General features: G+C 44.5%; 1 protein-coding gene across 1 annotated transcript in view; it reads right to left on the reverse strand.

Annotated features, from left to right (window-relative positions):
* Positions 1–21644, reverse strand: part of GC (GC vitamin D binding protein) — a 257077-nt gene that overhangs the window by 126325 nt on the left and 109108 nt on the right. Inside the window, exon 2 of the mRNA XM_068233393.1 lies at positions 10157–10226. Coding sequence (XP_068089494.1) covers positions 10157–10226 — 70 coding nt within the window. The remainder of the gene's footprint in view (positions 1–10156; positions 10227–21644) is intronic.

Below are 21644 nucleotides of genomic sequence, written 5' to 3' on the forward strand. Positions count from 1 at the left end.
TTATAAAAATTCAAAATACTTTATTGATCACCAATAATATAATCAGAATCATTAAAATTGACCAGAACACCACTGATTGGGGAAAAAACATCCTCACCAGGTTTCATAAATCTCACAATATTAATCACATAGCATATGCTCATCAAAAATTTGTATAGAACTAGCTAGTTCTAAAAATGCACAAAAAAAGGGATCCCTTATTTAAAACATATATAGTTCCTCTTGGGACACAGGAGAGAAGCAAAAAACCACCAGGTTATGATCCTTGACCTGTGTTTCAAACATCAGCATAGTCCTTTGATATAGACAAGCTCCCAGCACAGTAGCACACCAAACATAGGTAGCGCTTGAAGTCAGTTTATAGATCATCAGTAATGACATGAAGATGATAATTGTATATGAGTATATGTGAAGTATGTTTGATGCATCTATCATTGTGACAACTTTGAATGACTTGTCCATTGAATTCGATAACTGAGAGTTGGGGCTGCATAAGGAATCTTTTCCTGGCGGACTGTCACCTTCCCATACTCTTATTTCTGAATGGCTATCTGTTTATTTCATATGAAACCTGCTTAATGCAACAATACATCGTTTGCACAATCAGCAACATACAATCATCAATATTGGCACTCAAGCTAACTGCATAAGGATCATACCCTGGTGGTTTTTTTGCTTCTCTCCTGTGTCCCAAGAGGAACTCAGTGGCGTACCTAGGGCATTTGACACCCCGTGCTGGGTATTATATATTGTTAGATGCTGGTTCTGGGGCCCCGGGCAGTGAGAGTTCCCGGGGCCCCAGGCTGGCTCATGCACCATTGTTTTTAATTATTGTAGTATCCCATGCAGTTTAGTTAGGAGGGGGGCAGATGAGAGGGAATATCCTGCACGCTGGTGCCCCCTGCTGGTCATATAGCCATTGTCTATATGCAACTGAAGCCCTCTCCTACTAATTGGCTGACTTGCTCAGCTTTTGCTTGATTATCACTGCAAGCTAGGTGTATTATGTGTGCACTTCTCATTGGCTTATAAGCAGCCTGCAGGCTTTATAAAGCAGCAGAGAACTGTTTGGGAGTGAGGTTCTCCAATTGTGTGTTTGGTAAGTTTTAGAGCAGTAGGAGACAGGCCTTGGAGGTGGCAGCTCCAAGGTTTTGGCTGCGCTCACATATGGTGTTAGATGCTGGTTCTGGGGCCCCGGGCAGTGAGAGTTCCCGGGGCCCCAGGCTGGATCATGCACCATTGTTTTTAATTATTGTAGTATCCCATGCAGTTTAGTTAGGAGGGGGGCAGATGAGAGGGAATATCCTGCTGCTGGTGCCCCCTGCTGGTCATATAGCCATTGTCTATATGCAACTGAAGCCCTCTCCTACTAATTGGCTGACTTGCTCAGTAGAGTTGGGCCGAACCTCCGATTTTAGGTTCGCGAACCGGGTTCGCGAACTTCCGCGGAAGGTTCGGTTCGCGTTAAAGTTCGCGAACCGCAATAGACTTCAATTGGGATGCGAACTTTGAAAAAAAAAAATAATTATGCTGGCCACAAAAGTGATGGAAAAGATGTTTCAAGGGGTCTAACACCTGGAGGGGGGCATGGCGGAGTGGGATATACGCCAAAAGTCCCCAGGAAAAATCTGGATTTGACGCAAAGCAGCGTTTTAAGGACAGAAATCATATTGAATGCTAAATGACAGGCCTAAAGTGCTTTAAAACATCTTGCATGTGTATACATCAATCAGGTAGTGTAATTAAGGTACTGCTTCACACTGACACACCAAACTGTTCACTGAACAGAACAGGTATGCAGTGGCGGGTTCACTAAACAGGTATACAGTGGCGGGTCCACTGAACAGAACAGGTATGCAGTGGCGGGTCCACTGAACAGAACAGGTATGCAGTGGTGGGTTCACAGAACAGGTATGCAGTGGTGGGTTCACAGAACAGGTATGCAGTGGCAGGATCACTGAACAGGTATGCAGTGGTGGGTGGGTTCACAGAACAGGTATGCAGTGGCAGGATCACTGAACAGGTATGCAGTGGTGGGTGGGTTCACAGAACAGGTATGCAGTGGTGGGTTCACAGAACAGGTATGCAGTGGCAGGATCACTGAACAGCTATGCAGTGGTGGGTGGGTTCACAGAACAGGTATGCAGTGGCAGGATCACTGAACAGGTATGCAGTGGTGGGTGGGTTCACAGAACAGGTATGCAGTGGCAGGATCACTGAACAGGTATGCAGTGGTGGGTGGGTTCACAGAACAGGTATGCAGTGGTGGGTTCACAGAACAGGTATGCAGTGGCGGGTTCACAGAACAGGTATGCAGTGGCAGGATCACTGAACAGGTATGCAGTGGTGGGTGGGTTCACAGAACAGGTATGCAGTGGCAGGATCACAGAACAGGTATGCAGTGGTGGGTTCACAGAACAGGTATGCAGTGGCAGGATCACAGAACAGGTATGCAGTGGTGGGTTCACAGAACAGGTATGCAGTGGCAGGATCACTGAACAGGTATGCAGTGGTGGGTGGGTTCACAGAACAGGAATGCAGTGGCAGGATCACTGAACAGGTATGCAGTGGTGGGTGGGTTCACAGAACAGGTATGCAGTGGCAGGATCACTGAACAGGTATGCAACCAGGAAAAGCTAAGCCTAACTAATCTTTCCCTATGAGAGACAGACAGCAGCTCGCCCTACTCTCTCTAATGCAGGCACACGAGTGGCCGTAATGGCCGCCGCTGCCTGCCTTATATAAGGGGGGGTGGGGCTCCAGGGGCTAGTGTAGCCTAATTGGCTACACTGGGCCTGCTGACTGTGATGTAGAGGGTCAAAGTTGACCCTCATAGTGCATTGTGGGGCGAACCGAACTTCCGGAAACGTTCGCCTGCGGGAGGCGAACGCGAACCACCGAAGTTCGCCGGGAACCGTTCGCCGGCGAACCGTTCGGCCCATCTCTATTGCTCAGCTTTTGCTTGATTATCACTGCAAGCTAGGTGTATTATGTGTGCACTTCTCATTGGCTTATAAGCAGCCTGCAGGCTTTATAAAGCAGCAGAGAACTGTTTGGGAGTGAGGTTCTCCAATTGTGTGTTTGGTAAGTTTTAGAGCAGTAGGAGACAGGCCTTGGAGGTGGCAGCTCCAAGGTTTTGGCTGCGCTCACATATGGTGTTAGATGCTGGTTCTGGGGCCCCGGGTAGTGAGAGTTCCCGGGGCCCCAGGCTGGCTCATGCACCATTGTTTTTAATTATTGTAGTACCCCATGCAGTTTAGTTAGGAGCGGGGCAGATGAGAGGGAATATCCTGCACGCTGGTGCCCCCTGCTGGTCATATAGCCATTGTCTATATGCAACTGAAGCCCTCTCCTACTAATTGGCTGACTTGCTCAGCTTTTGCTTGATTATCACTGCAAGCTAGGTGTATTATGTGTGCACTTCTCATTGGCTTATAAGCAGCCTGCAGGCTTTATAAAGCAGCAGAGAACTGTTTGGGAGTGAGGTTCTCCAATTGTGTGTTTGGTAAGTTTTAGAGCAGTAGGAGACAGGCCTTGGAGGTGGCAGCTCCAAGGTTTTGGCTGCGCTCACATATGGTGTTAGATGCTGGTTCTGGGGCCCCGGGCAGTGAGAGTTCCCGGGGCCCCAGGCTGGATCATGCACCATTGTTTTTAATTATTGTAGTATCCCATGCAGTTTAGTTAGAAGGGGGGCAGATGAGAGGGAATATCCTGCTGCTGGTGCCCCCTGCTGGTCATATAGCCATTGTCTATATGCAACTGAAGCCCTCTCCTACTAATTGGCTGACTTGCTCAGTAGAGTTGGGCCGAACCTCCGATTTTAGGTTCGCGAACCGGGTTCGCGAACTTCCGCGGAAGGTTCGGTTCGCGTTAAAGTTCGCGAACCGCAATAGACTTCAATTGGGATGCGAACTTTGAAAAAAAAAAATAATTATGCTGGCCACAAAAGTGATGGAAAAGATGTTTCAAGGGGTCTAACACCTGGAGGGGGGCATGGCGGAGTGGGATATACGCCAAAAGTCCCCAGGAAAAATCTGGATTTGACGCAAAGCAGCGTTTTAAGGACAGAAATCATATTGAATGCTAAATGACAGGCCTAAAGTGCTTTAAAACATCTTGCATGTGTATACATCAATCAGGTAGTGTAATTAAGGTACTGCTTCACACTGACACACCAAACTGTTCACTGAACAGAACAGGTATGCAGTGGCGGGTTCACTAAACAGGTATACAGTGGCGGGTCCACTGAACAGAACAGGTATGCAGTGGCGGGTCCACTGAACAGAACAGGTATGCAGTGGTGGGTTCACAGAACAGGTATGCAGTGGTGGGTTCACAGAACAGGTATGCAGTGGCAGGATCACTGAACAGGTATGCAGTGGTGGGTGGGTTCACAGAACAGGTATGCAGTGGCAGGATCACTGAACAGGTATGCAGTGGTGGGTGGGTTCACAGAACAGGTATGCAGTGGTGGGTTCACAGAACAGGTATGCAGTGGCAGGATCACTGAACAGCTATGCAGTGGTGGGTGGGTTCACAGAACAGGTATGCAGTGGCAGGATCACTGAACAGGTATGCAGTGGTGGGTGGGTTCACAGAACAGGTATGCAGTGGCAGGATCACTGAACAGGTATGCAGTGGTGGGTGGGTTCACAGAACAGGTATGCAGTGGTGGGTTCACAGAACAGGTATGCAGTGGCGGGTTCACAGAACAGGTATGCAGTGGCAGGATCACTGAACAGGTATGCAGTGGTGGGTGGGTTCACAGAACAGGTATGCAGTGGCAGGATCACAGAACAGGTATGCAGTGGTGGGTTCACAGAACAGGTATGCAGTGGCAGGATCACAGAACAGGTATGCAGTGGTGGGTTCACAGAACAGGTATGCAGTGGCAGGATCACTGAACAGGTATGCAGTGGTGGGTGGGTTCACAGAACAGGAATGCAGTGGCAGGATCACTGAACAGGTATGCAGTGGTGGGTGGGTTCACAGAACAGGTATGCAGTGGCAGGATCACTGAACAGGTATGCAACCAGGAAAAGCTAAGCCTAACTAATCTTTCCCTATGAGAGACAGACAGCAGCTCGCCCTACTCTCTCTAATGCAGGCACACGAGTGGCCGTAATGGCCGCCGCTGCCTGCCTTATATAAGGGGGGGTGGGGCTCCAGGGGCTAGTGTAGCCTAATTGGCTACACTGGGCCTGCTGACTGTGATGTAGAGGGTCAAAGTTGACCCTCATAGTGCATTGTGGGGCGAACCGAACTTCCGGAAACGTTCGCCTGCGGGAGGCGAACGCGAACCACCGAAGTTCGCCGGGAACCGTTCGCCGGCGAACCGTTCGGCCCATCTCTATTGCTCAGCTTTTGCTTGATTATCACTGCAAGCTAGGTGTATTATGTGTGCACTTCTCATTGGCTTATAAGCAGCCTGCAGGCTTTATAAAGCAGCAGAGAACTGTTTGGGAGTGAGGTTCTCCAATTGTGTGTTTGGTAAGTTTTAGAGCAGTAGGAGACAGGCCTTGGAGGTGGCAGCTCCAAGGTTTTGGCTGCGCTCACATATGGTGTTAGATGCTGGTTCTGGGGCCCCGGGTAGTGAGAGTTCCCGGGGCCCCAGGCTGGCTCATGCACCATTGTTTTTAATTATTGTAGTACCCCATGCAGTTTAGTTAGGAGCGGGGCAGATGAGAGGGAATATCCTGCACGCTGGTGCCCCCTGCTGGTCATATAGCCATTGTCTATATGCAACTGAAGCCCTCTCCTACTAATTGGCTGACTTGCTCAGCTTTTGCTTGATTATCACTGCAAGCTAGGTGTATTATGTGTGCACTTCTCATTGGCTTATAAGCAGCCTGCAGGCTTTATAAAGCAGCAGAGAACTGTTTGGGAGTGAGGTTCTCCAATTGTGTGTTTGGTAAGTTTTAGAGCAGTAGGAGACAGGCCTTGGAGGTGGCAGCTCCAAGGTTTTGGCTGCGCTCACATATGGTGTTAGATGCTGGTTCTGGGGCCCCGGGCAGTGAGAGTTCCCGGGGCCCCAGGCTGGATCATGCACCATTGTTTTTAATTATTGTAGTATCCCATGCAGTTTAGTTAGGAGGGGGGCAGATGAGAGGGAATATCCTGCTGCTGGTGCCCCCTGCTGGTCATATAGCCATTGTCTATATGCAACTGAAGCCCTCTCCTACTAATTGGCTGACTTGCTCAGTAGAGTTGGGCCGAACCTCCGATTTTAGGTTCGCGAACCGGGTTCGCGAACTTCCGCGGAAGGTTCGGTTCGCGTTAAAGTTCGCGAACCGCAATAGACTTCAATTGGGATGCGAACTTTGAAAAAAAAAAATAATTATGCTGGCCACAAAAGTGATGGAAAAGATGTTTCAAGGGGTCTAACACCTGGAGGGGGGCATGGCGGAGTGGGATATACGCCAAAAGTCCCCAGGAAAAATCTGGATTTGACGCAAAGCAGCGTTTTAAGGACAGAAATCATATTGAATGCTAAATGACAGGCCTAAAGTGCTTTAAAACATCTTGCATGTGTATACATCAATCAGGTAGTGTAATTAAGGTACTGCTTCACACTGACACACCAAACTGTTCACTGAACAGAACAGGTATGCAGTGGCGGGTTCACTAAACAGGTATACAGTGGCGGGTCCACTGAACAGAACAGGTATGCAGTGGCGGGTCCACTGAACAGAACAGGTATGCAGTGGTGGGTTCACAGAACAGGTATGTAGTAGGAGACAGGCCTTGGAGGTGGCAGCTCCAAGGTTTTGGCTGCACTCACATATGATGTTAGATGCTGGTTCTGGGGCCCCGGGCAGTGAGAGTTCCCGGGGCCCCAGGCTGGCTCATGCACCATTGTTTTTAATTATTGTAGTATCCCATGCAGTTTAGTTAGGAGGGGGGCAGATGAGAGGGAATATCCTGCACGCTGGTGCCCCCTGCTGGTCATATAGCCATTGTCTATATGCAACTGAAGCCCTCTCCTACTAATTGGCTGATTTGCTCAGCTTTTGCTTGATTATCACTGCAAGCTAGGTGTATTATGTGTGCACTTCTCATTGGCTTATAAGCAGCCTGCAGGCTTTATAAAGCAGCAGAGAACTGTTTGGGAGTGAGGTTCTCCAATTGTGTGTTTGCTGGGTATTATAAGACACACACCCCCATCCCCCAAAAAGTACAGGGGCAAAAACTGGGCGAGGCTATAACATGCGCGCCGCGGCAAAAAATGGGCGTGGCCATGACCGGATGAGGGCGGAGCTAACTTTAATTTACCGTGAACTTGGGGTGAGAGTGATACAGAGGCTGCCATATTTATTTCCTTTTAAACAATACTAGTTGCCTACCAGCCCTGCTGATCTATTTGGCTGCAGTAGTGAACTGAATCACACCAGAAACAAGCATGCTTGTTCAGGGTCTATGGTTAAAAGAATTAGAGGCAGAGGACCAGCATGGCAGCCAGGCAACTGGTATTGCTTAAAAGGAGATAATTATGGCAGCCTCAATATTATTCTCACCTCGGGTTCCCTTTAAAAGTGCAACGCAAAGACAGTGGACCCAAGTTTTGGTGACTCTTTCCCCAGAAAATTCACATACTTGTGCAGGTTTTATCAAGAAAATACATGTAATATGTGCAGATTTGCCCAGAGAATACATTCGATCATGTCGGCAGATTTGCCCAGAAAATACATGCAATCATGTCAGCAGATTTACCCAGAAAATACATGCAATCATGTTGGCAGATTTGCCCAGAAAATACATGCAATCATGTCGGCAGATTTGCCCAGAAAATACATGCAATCATGTCGGCAGATTTGCCCAGAAAATACATGCAAGTGTGTGGCAGACCTGTCCAGAAAACACTTCAATCGTGTAGCAGACTTCACCAGAACATAAATGATACACCTGGCAGCTAATATAAATAAAAAAAAAACACATTTACTCACCTGCAGCAGAGCTCCTGTTCCGGCCTCCGTCCGGTGCGCAGCTCCCACGATCCTCTGCAGCAAGCAACTGAAACTCCCAAAGTCTCCAGAGCAGGGCTTCGGACATTTTACTATAGCCCTGCTCTGCTGCTGCGGTGAACTGACACCGAAAGTTAGTTCACCCTGGGGGGTGCTTGGAGAATTTTAGGGGGTGCTTCAGCTCCCAAAGCACCCCCCCAGTGCCGCCACTGCCCCCAGTATAGGTAGCTAGTTGCCCCCAGTGAAGGTAGTATAGTTGCCCCAATATAGCTAGTATAGTTGCCCCAGGATAGGCAGCATAGCTGCTGCCCCCAATGTAGGTAGTGTTGCTGCCCCCAGTGTAGCTAGTATAGTGGCCCCCATACAGCTGCCCTCCAGTATAGTGGCCCCATAGTTGCCCCAGTATAGCGGCCCACAGTTTAGATAGTATAGTGGCCCCCAGTGTAGCTAGTATAGTGGCCTAAAGGTAGCTAGTAAAGTTGCCCCCAGTGTAGCTAGTATAGTGGCCTCCATTGTAGCTGGTATGGTGCCCCCCCCCCGTATAGGTAATATAGTGGCCCCCATAGTTGCCCCCAGTATAGCTGCCCCCAGTATAGGTAGTATAGTGGCCCCCAGTATAGGTAGTATAGTGGCCCCCAGTATAGCTAGTATAGTGGCCCCCAGTTTAGGTAGTATATTGGCCCCCAGTTTAGGTAGTATAGTGGCCCCCCGTATAGCTGCCCCCAGTATAGGTAGTATAGTGGCCCCCAGTATAGGTAGTATAGTGGCCCCCAGTATAGGTAGTATAGTGGCCCCCAGTATAGCTAGTATAGTGGCCCCCAGTTATGTAGTATATTGGCCCCCAGTTTAGGTAGTATAGTGGCCCCCAGTATAGCTAGTAAAGTGGCCCCCAGTTTAGGTAGTATATTGGCCCCCAGTTTAGGTAGTATAGTGGCCCCCAGTATAGCTAGTATAGTGGCCCCCAGTTTAGGTAGTATAGTAGTATAGTGGCCTCCCCACCCCAAGTGTAGCTAGAAAAAGGGGTGACAGCAGGGATTGAGGTGGGGAGGGGGGGACATATCCTCCTCCCTCACCTGGGTCCCCTCCTTCTACCTCTCCCCCCCCCCAAAAAAATGCGGGCAGCGGGCCAGGTGCAGTGGTCAGCGAGCAGGCGGGCGCGGAGAATACTTACGTCACTTCCGCGTATCAGCCTGGAACGCTGCGTCGCCGTCACGTGCCTCTTCTGTTCCACCAATGATTGGAAGCACAGAAGAGGCACGTGATGGCGACGCAGCGTTCCAGGCTGATACGCGGAAGTAACGTAAGTATTCTCCGCGCTCGCCTGCTCACTGACCACTGCCCCCGGCCCACTGCCCGCATTTTGAGGGGGGAGAAGAGAGGCAGAAGGAGGGGACCCAGGTGAGGGAGGGGGGGATATGTCCCCCCTCCCTGCCGCTATCCCTGCTGTCACCCCTCCTCCTAGCGCTGCTCTTCCCCTCCTGCCTGGCTCCTGCATGATATATGGGGGGTCGTGGCGACACCCCCCTGGCTGTCTGGCACCCGGTGCGCCACTCCCCCCCTGCGCCCTGTGGTAGGAACACCACTGGAGGAACTGTATATGTTTTAAATAAGGGATCCCTTTTTTGTGCATTTTTCGGACTAGCTAGTTCTATACAAATTTTTGATGAACATATGCTATGTGATTAATATTGTGAGATTTATGAAACCTGGTGAGGGTGTTTTTTCCCCAATCAGTGGTGTTCTGGTAATTTTTAATGATTCTGATTATATTAATGGTGATTAATAAAGTATTTTGTATTTTTATAAATAATTTTCTCCTCTTTAACTTTGTTTACAAATTGACATGTCAGAGTCTTAGACTCAGGAGGAGACATCTTTATGATACGTATTTAAATTCTGACTTTTTGTCTTATGAATGATCAGCAGGACTGCAAGGCAACTGGTTTTGTTCAAAAGGAAAGAAATATGGCAGCCTCCATATCCCTCTTGCTTCAGGTCCCGTTTATAATGCATTGGCTGGGGAATGCAGGACACCAACTTAGTCATAATGCTCTAGTTCACACGAGGCAAACCTCATACTTCTTTTGTTAACTAGGCATGCAGCAAGCTGTGGCACCTTCTGATAACATACAACAGCAGCGTTTTTGCATCAACCCCACTATCTGTAGAAATAGAGGCATTTTACATTAACTTACAGAGCAAAGAATTTTTCTTTTCCCAACAGGTTGAATTCCTGGCACACCTTATTCTTTTCATAGGGTTTTCCTAGAAAAAAAAGAAAAAGGGAATAAGTAAAGGTTTGGTTTAATAGCTTGTTTCATGGTGAAAATTCAAGATCAGCAAAAAAACTTTAACCCTTAGACTGCCACGGACATCTAAAGGCATTTTAGTACAAAATTACTTATGCCTTCAGTGGTTATCTGTAGGCTATTGTGTCTCCCCATATCCACAAACCTGAAGTGGGGAGGGGAGAAAGAGTTGTATACTTACCGTGAGTTTCTGAGGTACTTCCTCTGACTGTGAAGCATGAGGTCAAACATTTTTTTTCTGAGAAAGCATAGGGAACTGTTTTAGAAACAATTATACAGTTAAAAAACGATTATTTGTTAAATTATGAGTTACTGAAATTGATAAATTTGGTATGGACATGAAAGTTAAAGATAACAAGCAATATATCCTTGTTTTATATTTTGGCAAACGATTTTAGAAACAAAATAATTGTTTTAAAGGGACTCCGAGCAGTGCAGTAGCTATAGAAAGATGCATATCATTTTGAAGCTCTCTTTCTCCTCTTTGCAATGATATATAAATCGCCACCCTACACCTTTTAGTTTTTACTATTTTTGCAATCGAAGTCGCAACCGCAGCAATTTCGATCGCGAAAATAGCGAAAACTAAAAGGCATAGTGCAGTGGTTTAAATATCATTGAAAAGAGGAGAAAGAGAGCTTCAAAATGATATGCATCTTTCCATAGTGTCTGCACTTTTTGGAGTCCAGCATTGTATTACACAGGACTACACTTTCCCCAGTGTCGGCAGCTCCATGCAGTGCAATGCAATGAAATACAAGGAACCCAGGGGGATATAATTACAAACATCATGCTGGTAGGTGTGAGGATATAATTCATTAGTTGTGGGTATGCTTAAAGGCATACGCACAGGCACTGCTCGGAGTCCCTTTAAATTAACGTGATGCCCTTTTTATACAGTTCTATGGGGTGCCCTTTTTATATAGGCACCTTTATTACATGATACGCACTTAAAGGGCCACTATCTCAACAAAAATTGTAAAATTTCAAATACATGCAAACTAGTAAATGTAAGCCATACATTTCTTCCAGAGTAAAATGCATTATAAGTTATTTTTTACCTATGTCACAGTCTCTTAGAGTAGGTAGTAAAAATCTGGCACATCTGACTGGTTTTGGACTTGTCCATCTTTTCATGGGGATTCTCAATAATTATTTTATGCCTTAGAAAAGTATTCCCTGGAGAGAACCTATACAACGATGCGGGCCAGCCTCCCTACTCCTTTCTATTCTACTGGACTGAAATGAAAGATAATCCCGAGAATCCCTCATAAGGAGTAGGATTACAGTTCATTTTACTTTGTATACATGTATACTTTAAGTATGTACTTTAAATGTAAATTTTTTTTGCAATAGTGGTCCTTTAAGCATTAGCTTCCATGATATAGTTAGAAGCTTGTGCTTAGAAATGCAATACTCAGAAGTGCTGGGTCTTTTGTGATACATTCAAGTACTGTATGGGAGGCTGCATGTGTGGAGCTTTACAGTTAGTTTCAAATGGACCTGAGTCAAATTTCTCATAATCCCCACTAAAAGCATTCTATTCATTACAATCCTTTTTGCACATCCTTTCTTGAAAAAACAAGAGCTTGGTTCTGCAGAATGATAACAGCAGTAATCATAGCTATGCAACCCCTCCTGGCTCTGCACTGGAACTAACACCGGCTTACCGTCATGTAGCTGGAAAGGTTATGTAGCTACACCCTGCAATGCAATGTCCCCATCCACCCATGTGACTCCAATAGACTGTGATCAAATCAGGTTTGTGTAATGGGTTATGTCCATTCTAACATTCCAATCGCATGGGTAGGAAGGAGCTACACATCTGGGGTACCAAGTGCTAAAACGTCCTGGCTCAGATCCCTACTGACTTCTTTTAAAAAATATTAACAACTAGTGACCTAAGCTCTTTTAAAAATGGGCTCTAGGTCTGTCACAGCGGTGCGCACCCGACCACGCCGCGAGCGCACACCTGACCAGGGTGCGCACGCGCTGGCCTGCCATGCGCACCCATACCCACCCAGCTGGCCCGCCCCCTGGTCCATCCTGCGTCCTGTCCCATCGGCTGACAGTGCAGGATATGAGCAGTAGCACAAAAGCACTGACACGGACAGAAAGCAGGGACACTTGCCTTTTTGCTAGGTAGGATGTAGTAAAAAAAGAGTTCCTAATTGACATAACCCATATTATTATTGATAATTTATTTAGCATTGTCATCTTCTGTGGCGCTGTACAATGGAAGAAAAAAACAGGGGTACATAACATACAATCATTGGTATAGATGATCATACAAGTACATGTAAAAAGGGCACCGTGGTAATTTTGGCAACGGAGGTAGCCAATAAAAAAGGTTGAGAAGGGCTGGCCAAGCCTGACCCCAGAGTTTGCAGAAAGACCTCAATTATTTACTACAAATGCAAAGAATAGTAGATCAACACAACTGCACCAAACCAACAGGTAATCAGAAAGTAATCCAAGCTGAAGCTATATTTATTGAAAACATGCAAGCTTAAAACATTAAAATAAAACCTATCCTGACTCAATTCTCACTTGGACCCTCCCTCTATCAATGCCTAACCCTATCTGACCCCCCAACCAATGCCTAACTCTAACAACCGCCCAAACTGATGCATTACCCTAACAATGTCTAACCCTATTGTCCCCCATCCACCACATTCCCCGCCGATATCTGTGCTGCCTTTGCTGCTAAATATCAGACAGGCACCGGCGAAGTCTGAGTGCCGCTACAGTGGCCACGTTAACTACGGCGATTAGTGGCTAAAACTGAAAATTTGGCCGCCTCTGGCTCCGGATCAAATAGCAGGCATCCTCGGTGCCCACTATTTTATCGGGCACTTTCAGCATCCAAATTTCCAGTTATAGTCATTAATTGTAGCAATTAACATGGGTGGCTATGGCAGCACCCACACTTCCTTGTGCCTCCAACACCCAAATTGCCTGCTTTGAATAATATAGATATTGATACATACTGCAATATAGAAGTGGTAGACAAAATAATAAGTTACAATAACAATCGCTCCCGGAATTCTGAATGAAGTGCACTGCAGGGAGACACTGCACTAGTGTTTTGCCAGTCGCCTCGGAATTGCCTGCAGTGTGAAACAGCCCTTAAGGAATAGGAAACAAGGGGTGGGTAAGTATGCAAGGTTTACATTCAGGGTTGTTGTGTCAGTTAGCTATATTCAGAAAGGCACCCAGCTTGTCCAGTGGCTGAAAATGGAATTTCCTATATTAGATTACAAGCTACAAAACCAACCAGGTTAGATTACTTGCATCATAATATATTGCAAAATAAAACAAAGCATCTGGACAGTGGTTGAAAAAAAATACAAATATAATTTCAGTGTGTATTAACCACTTCACAACTGAGGGGTTTTCCCCTTAAAAACCAGAGCATTTTTCACTCCTCCCAGGCAGTCTTCATTCATTTATTTATTAGGCAATATGATTGGTTATTGGGGACTGGGGTCCCCAAAACCAATCATTGGACTGTGGAGCTGGTGTGCACGTGCGCGCGCGGCACGGGGGCGCGCGATCGCGCGCTGCACCTTTGTTTACAACTGTTGTTATGAATGAAGACTGCCTCAAGCAGAGGCAGTCTCCATTCATTTATTTGTCATGTGGTATGATTGGTTATTGGGGACTGGGGTCCCCAATAACCAATCATTGGACTGCAGGGGCTGTGCGGGTGGGTGTGTGCACGCGCGATCGCGTGATCGCGCGCACACGGACACAATAACAATGTGCCGGCGGTTTGTTATGAAGACTGCTTCTCTTTGAAGCAGCCTTCATACATCAATCGGGGACTCTAATTGGATTTAGGAACACTTGTTCCTAATGTCCAATTAGTCAACTGCTGTGCGGGCTGGCTAGAGTGTGCGAGCGTGTTGCCCCGCCCACTCCCGGCATGTAAACAGAAACATACGCCTTTCTCCGTCCCTGGGGGTGAAGCAGTGCGCAGAGGGACGGAGAAATTTAGCACTGCGGAGGTAAAGTGGTTAAATATATTATTTTCATTATTTTTGTTACTCGTATTTAAATAGTTCATATTTTTTGTGTTTAGTCATTTTTGATAGCAAGCAAGCAGTCAAAATACTTTCTTGTGGATCAAAAGACAGTTTATAGCACAGAGTGCATTCTCCCTTTACCTTTTCTATTTGTTTCTAGGGTCTATAGAGGGAGCTGTTGTGTTGTGTCTGCTACCTAGATCTCTGGAACTTTTTTCAGAGTAGTCAAATGTGAGATCTTTTATTTTTAAGTAAGTTTGCAAAAGAAAAAAAAAGAAAAAAAATTGTAACATACATCTAAACCTATTTCCAGTTGCTATGGTGAATGAGTCGTCAAATTTCTACCATAAATATAAACAGCATCGTGTTTAATTGTGTTAAACAATATGTTAAACCTTATCACAGCATGGCAAGGACACCTCAAAAGGTTGTTTTTTTTCAAAACTAGCAGAAAAACATCAAGTCACTGACACATTCTAAAAATAAGCAGTATTGTTACAGCTTGGGTTGGTAATAAATAATTTTTCTTTAACGTGGACCTGAACTCTTGCACAGCACACATGGAAAACATAAATATGTATTTAAAGAGTTTAGCCTGCGTAATTCCTCCTCATTTGCGTCAAATCACTAGTTGTAATTTGATCCCCCCCCTCGTGTCACATGACTGCCTACTATGGCAGATAAGCAGTACCCTTTTGAAAGTACAGGCTGTAAACAATATGTCTGGTTCGGTGAATCAGGAAGTAGAAACTGTGCAGATTTATTTTAGGATTTGTATGGGCTGTAACAAAGAAATGATTTTTGTTTAAAGGTTATTAGGCTGTTGTGTATCCTTTAGAGTAGAGAGCAGTTCTGAGTTCAGGTCCACTTTAACAGTGTAATGAAGAGCTCAGTGGTGTGCTGAGCAGGTCGGTTCACACTTGTTTCCAAACCGTATCCGTGGCTCCATTTTTTTGCCCTGGTCAAAAACGGAGCCATGGATACCAATGTTAAAAATAGCGGCCATCTTCTCACACTTAACAAAAAAAAAAAAACTGATCTGTGGACTCCATTTTAGAAAACTGAACGGAGAGTCTGGATTTTGCAGATTTTCACGCGGAGGCAATGAAAGGCAACATAAAAACGGATCTCCCTCTACACAGAGAACTTTGCACACAAAACGGATGTCGAAATCAGCTTTGAAGACCACTTTATCAACTAGAAACACACAGGAAGGAAGGACACGTTTTTGACATATGTTTAACTGGATTGGAAACATATGCTGCAAAAGCACAACATTTAAAAAAAAACGGATTCGTTTTTAGAAAAACTGATCTGTTTAAAACGCATAATCTGCAACCTGACAAGTGTGGACCGAGCCTTACCCATGGCAATCACAGATCAGTATTCATCAATATATCCAGGTGCATATCTACAAATCAGGGCTGGATTTACAGCTCAGGAGCCTATAGGCACAGAAGTTCTGGAGTGCTAAACTACCCCCAAGTCTCAACCATTTTCTTGCATCTATTACTTAACTCAAGTAGAGGATAATAACAATATACAGATATCACCAATGATATGCAGAATTTACCAAATATAGGCCAATATTACCATTACCAACAACAAGCAGGTAATGCTGTACAAATCACAAGGAACTATGCTGATAACACAAAAATTGTGATAGATAGTTTTTGATGAGAGGTAGGTAAGAATAGGTAGATTTTAGTGACCGGATAATTTTAGCGATCTGATAAATTTATCGGTTCAAAGGAAAATCAGTACCGCAACATGGTCAACCGGTTGATATTTCTATCGATATCTGGTCAAAATGATCAATCACTGAAGATCTGGGTTGCAAGGGCTCAATCGGGTGTGTGGTGGAAACGGCATTTGATATCCCAACAACCGACGGACTCCATGCCGTTGTCCTCTGACATGTACATGTGCCCCCTGGTGCTGAAATCATGCTGAGATCTTTGCAGTGGGTGGGCATTGGGTAGGCAATAGATCCCTCTCTAATCAGACTCAATCAGAGAGGGATCTATCTAATGGTCATTGGTCAATATGTTATCAGATAGAACCTTAAAGTGTACCAGAGGTACTGGCCCATATTTATACTTACCTGGGGCTTCCTCCAGCCCCATATGCAGCGTGGCTTCCCTCGATGTCCTCTTCGTCCCTTCCGTCCTGACGCTATGACTCTTGGTAATCCTGTCAGTAGCTGCCAGTTGTCGGCTTCTGCACATATGCAGCTCGGTCACGTGCATGCCTCCGTCACACCCCTGTTCTCGGCCCTGGAGCATTCTGGGGTCACAACAGGGGACAGGAGCAAGACGAGGGGTGTGCGTGTGGCCTTGCTGCTCATGTGCAGAAGCCCACAACTGCCCAGAATATCAGGAGTTATTTCGGGAGAATGGAGGGACAGAAGAGGACGGTGAGGGAGGCCACAGTGCTCATGGGGCTGGAGGAAGCCCCAGGTAAGTATAAATACGAGCTAGTGAACCATCTCAGGTTCACTTTAAGCATTTCTAAGTAGCTGGGCAAGCTGCATGCAACTGCTAGAGGCTACGCTTCAAAATACAGAACAAGTTGGTGCTACAAAAACAATCCAACAACATTGACAGGCAACAGTAATATGGTGGAGGGCATTTATTTGAAAATGACGCCTGGAAAAAAGGGAACCAGATGTAGCCAAGAAAGATAATGTTGGTTATTACATGGCTCCGACCGTATATAGTAGAGAAAAGGGCTTTCGGTTAAAAAAGGGCACTTGTAATGATTGGTGTCAGCACGAACAGATTTTCTGATTATTGGTGATCTGCAGTATCACCAATAATACAGATGCTATACCTGATTATGTGATGATCTGCAGAATCACCAATAATACAAGTATAGCAAGACACAGGACACACAGGTGTAAGATAGTGTAAGATAGTGTTTGGTGCAACAGTAAATATTGATAGAGATACCCACTATCCCAGAGGGGCTGGTAGAAGGGGGTATCTCTAAAGAACACAGTATTCAGTACTCCAGCTGGCTGGAGACACAGAGGAACAGTGATAGTTTCACCCGAGGAGCGGGTGATGTCCGGTGAGACAATGGTGAGTGATCACTCGAGGAGCGAGTGATTCAGACTGTACTGCAGTAGGTGATTCCCTGAGGGGCAGGAGATCTAGACAGTATGATATTAGCTAGTCACCTGAGGAGCAGGTGATTAAGATTGTACTGCAGCTATCAACCTGAGGAGCAGGTGATTAAGACTGTACTGCAGCTATCAACCTGAGGAGCAGGTGATTAAGACTATACTGCAGCTATCAACCTGAGGAGCAGGTGATTAAGACTGTACTGCAGCTACCAACCTGAGGAGCAGGTGATACCTAAACTGAGAGTCCCTCACCAGGACTAAGCTCCCTGGTGAGAGCAGAAGAGTCAGACAAGCAGGTTCGGCAACACACGGACAGATACGGTACAGAGACAGGAAGCTAAATCAGAGTAGTAGTTCAGGCAGAGTCGGCAACTTATATCAGATAGGCAAAGGTACCGAATCAGAGAGCAGAAGAATAGTCAAACTAGCAGAAGGTCATAACAAATAATACAATTCAATTAGTACTTTAAGCTATCAACACAATCCCCAGCTCCAGCTGGTTCTAGCACACTTTGGGATCTGACTAGGTCTGAGTGCTAACACGTAGCATATGCAACAGCAGACGTGGAACAACTGACAGTCAGGTCCTATATATACTAAACACGCTCTATAGCGCCACCCTGATCACTCAGCCAATCTAGAGCATAGCTGGAGTCAGCTGACCGAATGATCAGCTGACTCCCCTTCTAGATGCATAAAGGTCCTTTCGCTCGGGGCGCGCGCGTGTAGCCCTTAGTCTATGAGCGATAGAAGGACCAGGCAAAGCACCAGCATGTAACTGTGCGGCAAAAACCGCCGGCTGTGACGCGGAGATAGCCGCCATGCCACTTGCTGTTGCGGCGGTATCTCCGCTATCCATTACAGCACTGGATTTTGGTTATAAAAGGGTGCCAGATATTGCCGAGAAAAGTTATTTATGTTATAAAAGGACGCTGAATATAGCCGAGATAAGGGATTATAGTTATAAAAGGGTGCCAGATATAAATTAACCAGTTCACCACTGAGGGGCCCTTCACACTGGTGTGGTGGGTCATTTTACTGCTCCTCACTCATATGCCAATGAAAGCCTATGGGTGCTTTCATCCAGCATGCAGTGCAGTGCGCTAGAAGTCACCAATCTACCACAAGCCCAACCATGTATTGCCTCTCGACCTCTGAGAAGTCGCTATTGCCAGTTTGCAATCTGAAACTGGCCTGAGGGGTTTTTGGCCTTATGATCCAGAACAATTTTCACATTTCATCGCTCCTTCCTTTCATTCGCCAATAACTTATCGCTACTGATCACAAGGAAATGATCTCTATCTTGTTTTTTTTGCCACCAATCAGGCTTTCTTTAGGTGTAGATTTTGCTAAGAATTATTTTATTCTATGTGCATTTTAAGTGGAGTAATATGAACAAATTTTGAAAAAATGCATTATTTCTCTGTTTTTCGGCTATTATAGTTTTTTAAAAAAATGTTCTACTGTGAGTTAAACCCACACATTGTATTTGCCCATTTGTCCTGGTTATTGCAACGTTTAATATATTTCACTAGTATGGAGACAATATTATTTTGGGAAATAAAGGCATATTTTTTCTGTTCTGCATCCATCGCTAATTACAAGCCCATGTATGCAAAAACGACAGTAATATACCCTCAAGACATACATATTAAAAAGAAAATTTCAGTCCCTAAGGTAACTATTTTTGTATTTTTTTGATTGTTTTTTTTTTAACACGCAATTGTTTTGTGTAACTATGGGAGAGTGGGAGAGGTAAGGGGTTAATTTTAATGTATATGTTTTTATTTTTTTAAAAATGTATGTAGGTGTAATTTTACTATTTGGCCACAAGATATCCCCACATTTTTTTCTTCCTGCACATAATGTTAGTACGCGAACAGGAAGTAATGCGTGTATGTGAAACTTACTTTGTTACAATGACCGCAGGCATCTCATTGACTGTGTTCCAATTCACTGATCTCCCTACTAATGGGCTGCAATGAGAACGTGCTTGGGAACGCATACATGAGTAAGTGGGAGCACGCACAGTGGCGATGAAGAGCAAGACTGCAGGGGCATAGATATACTGTATCTTTTTCATTACCTGGTTAATATAACATGTGCCCCATGCAGGAGACTATTTAAAAAATCAAATTACTATTAAGGCATACACAGGAGCTTGAACATTGCATCAAACTTTAGAAAGGAAATCAGCATTCCACCCATGTTCTGACAAACATTATTTTTATTTATTTTTATATAGATAAATCTGTTTGTCAACCTCCATAAATGTGAAATATACGTAAGAATTTCACAATTATATATACAACTTCATTAAACTTGGTCAGTTATCTTATCACTGCAGGAATAATATTAGAAGCCCAACGTGTAGGTGATACTTACTGCACATCCAGCATACCTCCATCATATTAAACATTCCTGACAAGTTTTGTGGCAATTTTTTATCACAAGTAATTAATTACATGGGTAAACTATTGGCTAACAAGATCCATTTAATTATTCATGTTTATGCTTTGTATGCTACTTCTTTGTACTCTACATCCTTTAGTATGTTTCCAACAGATTTTCTGTATTTGATAGATTTATAAGCTATGTAGAAAGGCTTACAAAGCTGTATTCATGCAACATGTATACGCTTCAGATTATTTCAAGTGTGTTTTTCAAATGCATGTTACTTGCAGAAAAACCAACTCATCCTGCCTTCATTTCAGATACTCCTGTGGCTTTAGAAAAAATGAGCAAATATGATTTAAACTTGCTGAATACGTGCTGATATCAGCTTATTACACATATTGATCTCTCTAAACACAATAGAGTAAATTTCTCAGCATCTACAGTGTTGTGTATGTATGTTTTCCTTGTCTGCTGTGCGCAAGAGTTTAAGTTGCTTTAACTACAGACTGGACTTTTTACATTTGCCTCTCGCCTTTGCACTGTGAACAGCCTGATGATGCTGTGTCATGCAGTAGCCCCTCCTTTTGTTAACTCCTTTAGCTCAGCTTCAGGTCACATGACCAAATGTCTACAACATGATTTTCAAATGTGTACGTTTCCTTGACAAGAAAAATGAAGTGAGTTATCTAAAAAATATATTTGAAATTCATGGATGAGGTTGGGCTTCAGTAAAATGTGCTTACAGCTTTTCATTAAAACAAAGAAAACCTGTACCTATTCATATCAGCCAGATTTTAAAGTATTTAACATTGTGATTATGAGGAACTGGCATAATCATATCAGTTGTATTGATATCATTCATCTGCATATTGCACACAGCATTGTTGTGCAGTCTGTTGCACTGTAATTATGTTAAGAATGTGTTTCTGCTACAAGATAATGGCACTGCACAATAGCTGCTGTGATTATAGCATTAGATTCCAAAGCTTGGTAAGTGAACACTAATTATTTTAGCATTGGGCGTAGTTAAAATGTGTTAAAGGCAACCAATGTATTATATATTTGTTCTCCTTACAGTAAACTAGGACAATGCGCCTAATGTTTGAACAGATCGAATACTGCAATGAAATATATAAACAGTAAAGTAGTGTAATATGAATTTGAATATGCTTCTCTTATGTCTATTTTCAAAAGGTTTGTATATAGCTTTAAATCATAGTCGTGTACATGAATTCAGGATTTGTGGGGCTGGGGCAAGTACAGTGGTTGTATATGGTCACAGGATGATGAATTATTTAGTGTTTTTGAGATGCACAGTGATTTTGGATGATCTCTAGATGAAAAAAAATTGACTTGAGGGACAGCTATAAAAAAAAAATAAAAAAAAAAAGATCGCAATTTCATTTTAGATTAAGTTTTGATGTTAGGATTTAAAGGGAATCAAGTGCCACTTTTTTTCTGCAGTTCATCCTGGTCTCTAATAGGAGCTGCCATGTTCCCTACCCCCTTCTATCTGCTCCTTATTTATCCAGAGGAAGGTGTGAAGATAGCATCTGTGGCTTCTCTAAACTCATTGAAGCATAGTGTCCAATTTCTCCACCCCACCACTGATAAAAGCTTTTGTTTGTTCTAATGTGTGCAATAAAATACCAGTAATTACAGCAGTCCTTATCCTCCTGAAATTTCTGCTGCCTCAGAAGTAGGAGGAAATAGGATAATAAAGGCCTCTACTAAACTTTTAACCATTTTAGGCCACGTGTTGTTTTCACCTTATGGGCAAGAGGAATTTTCACATTTTGGCGCTCCTCCCTTTCATTCCCCA

Source organism: Hyperolius riggenbachi, chromosome 1 (assembly GCF_040937935.1).
Source record: "Hyperolius riggenbachi isolate aHypRig1 chromosome 1, aHypRig1.pri, whole genome shotgun sequence".
Classification (NCBI taxonomy): Eukaryota; Metazoa; Chordata; class Amphibia; order Anura; family Hyperoliidae; genus Hyperolius; species Hyperolius riggenbachi.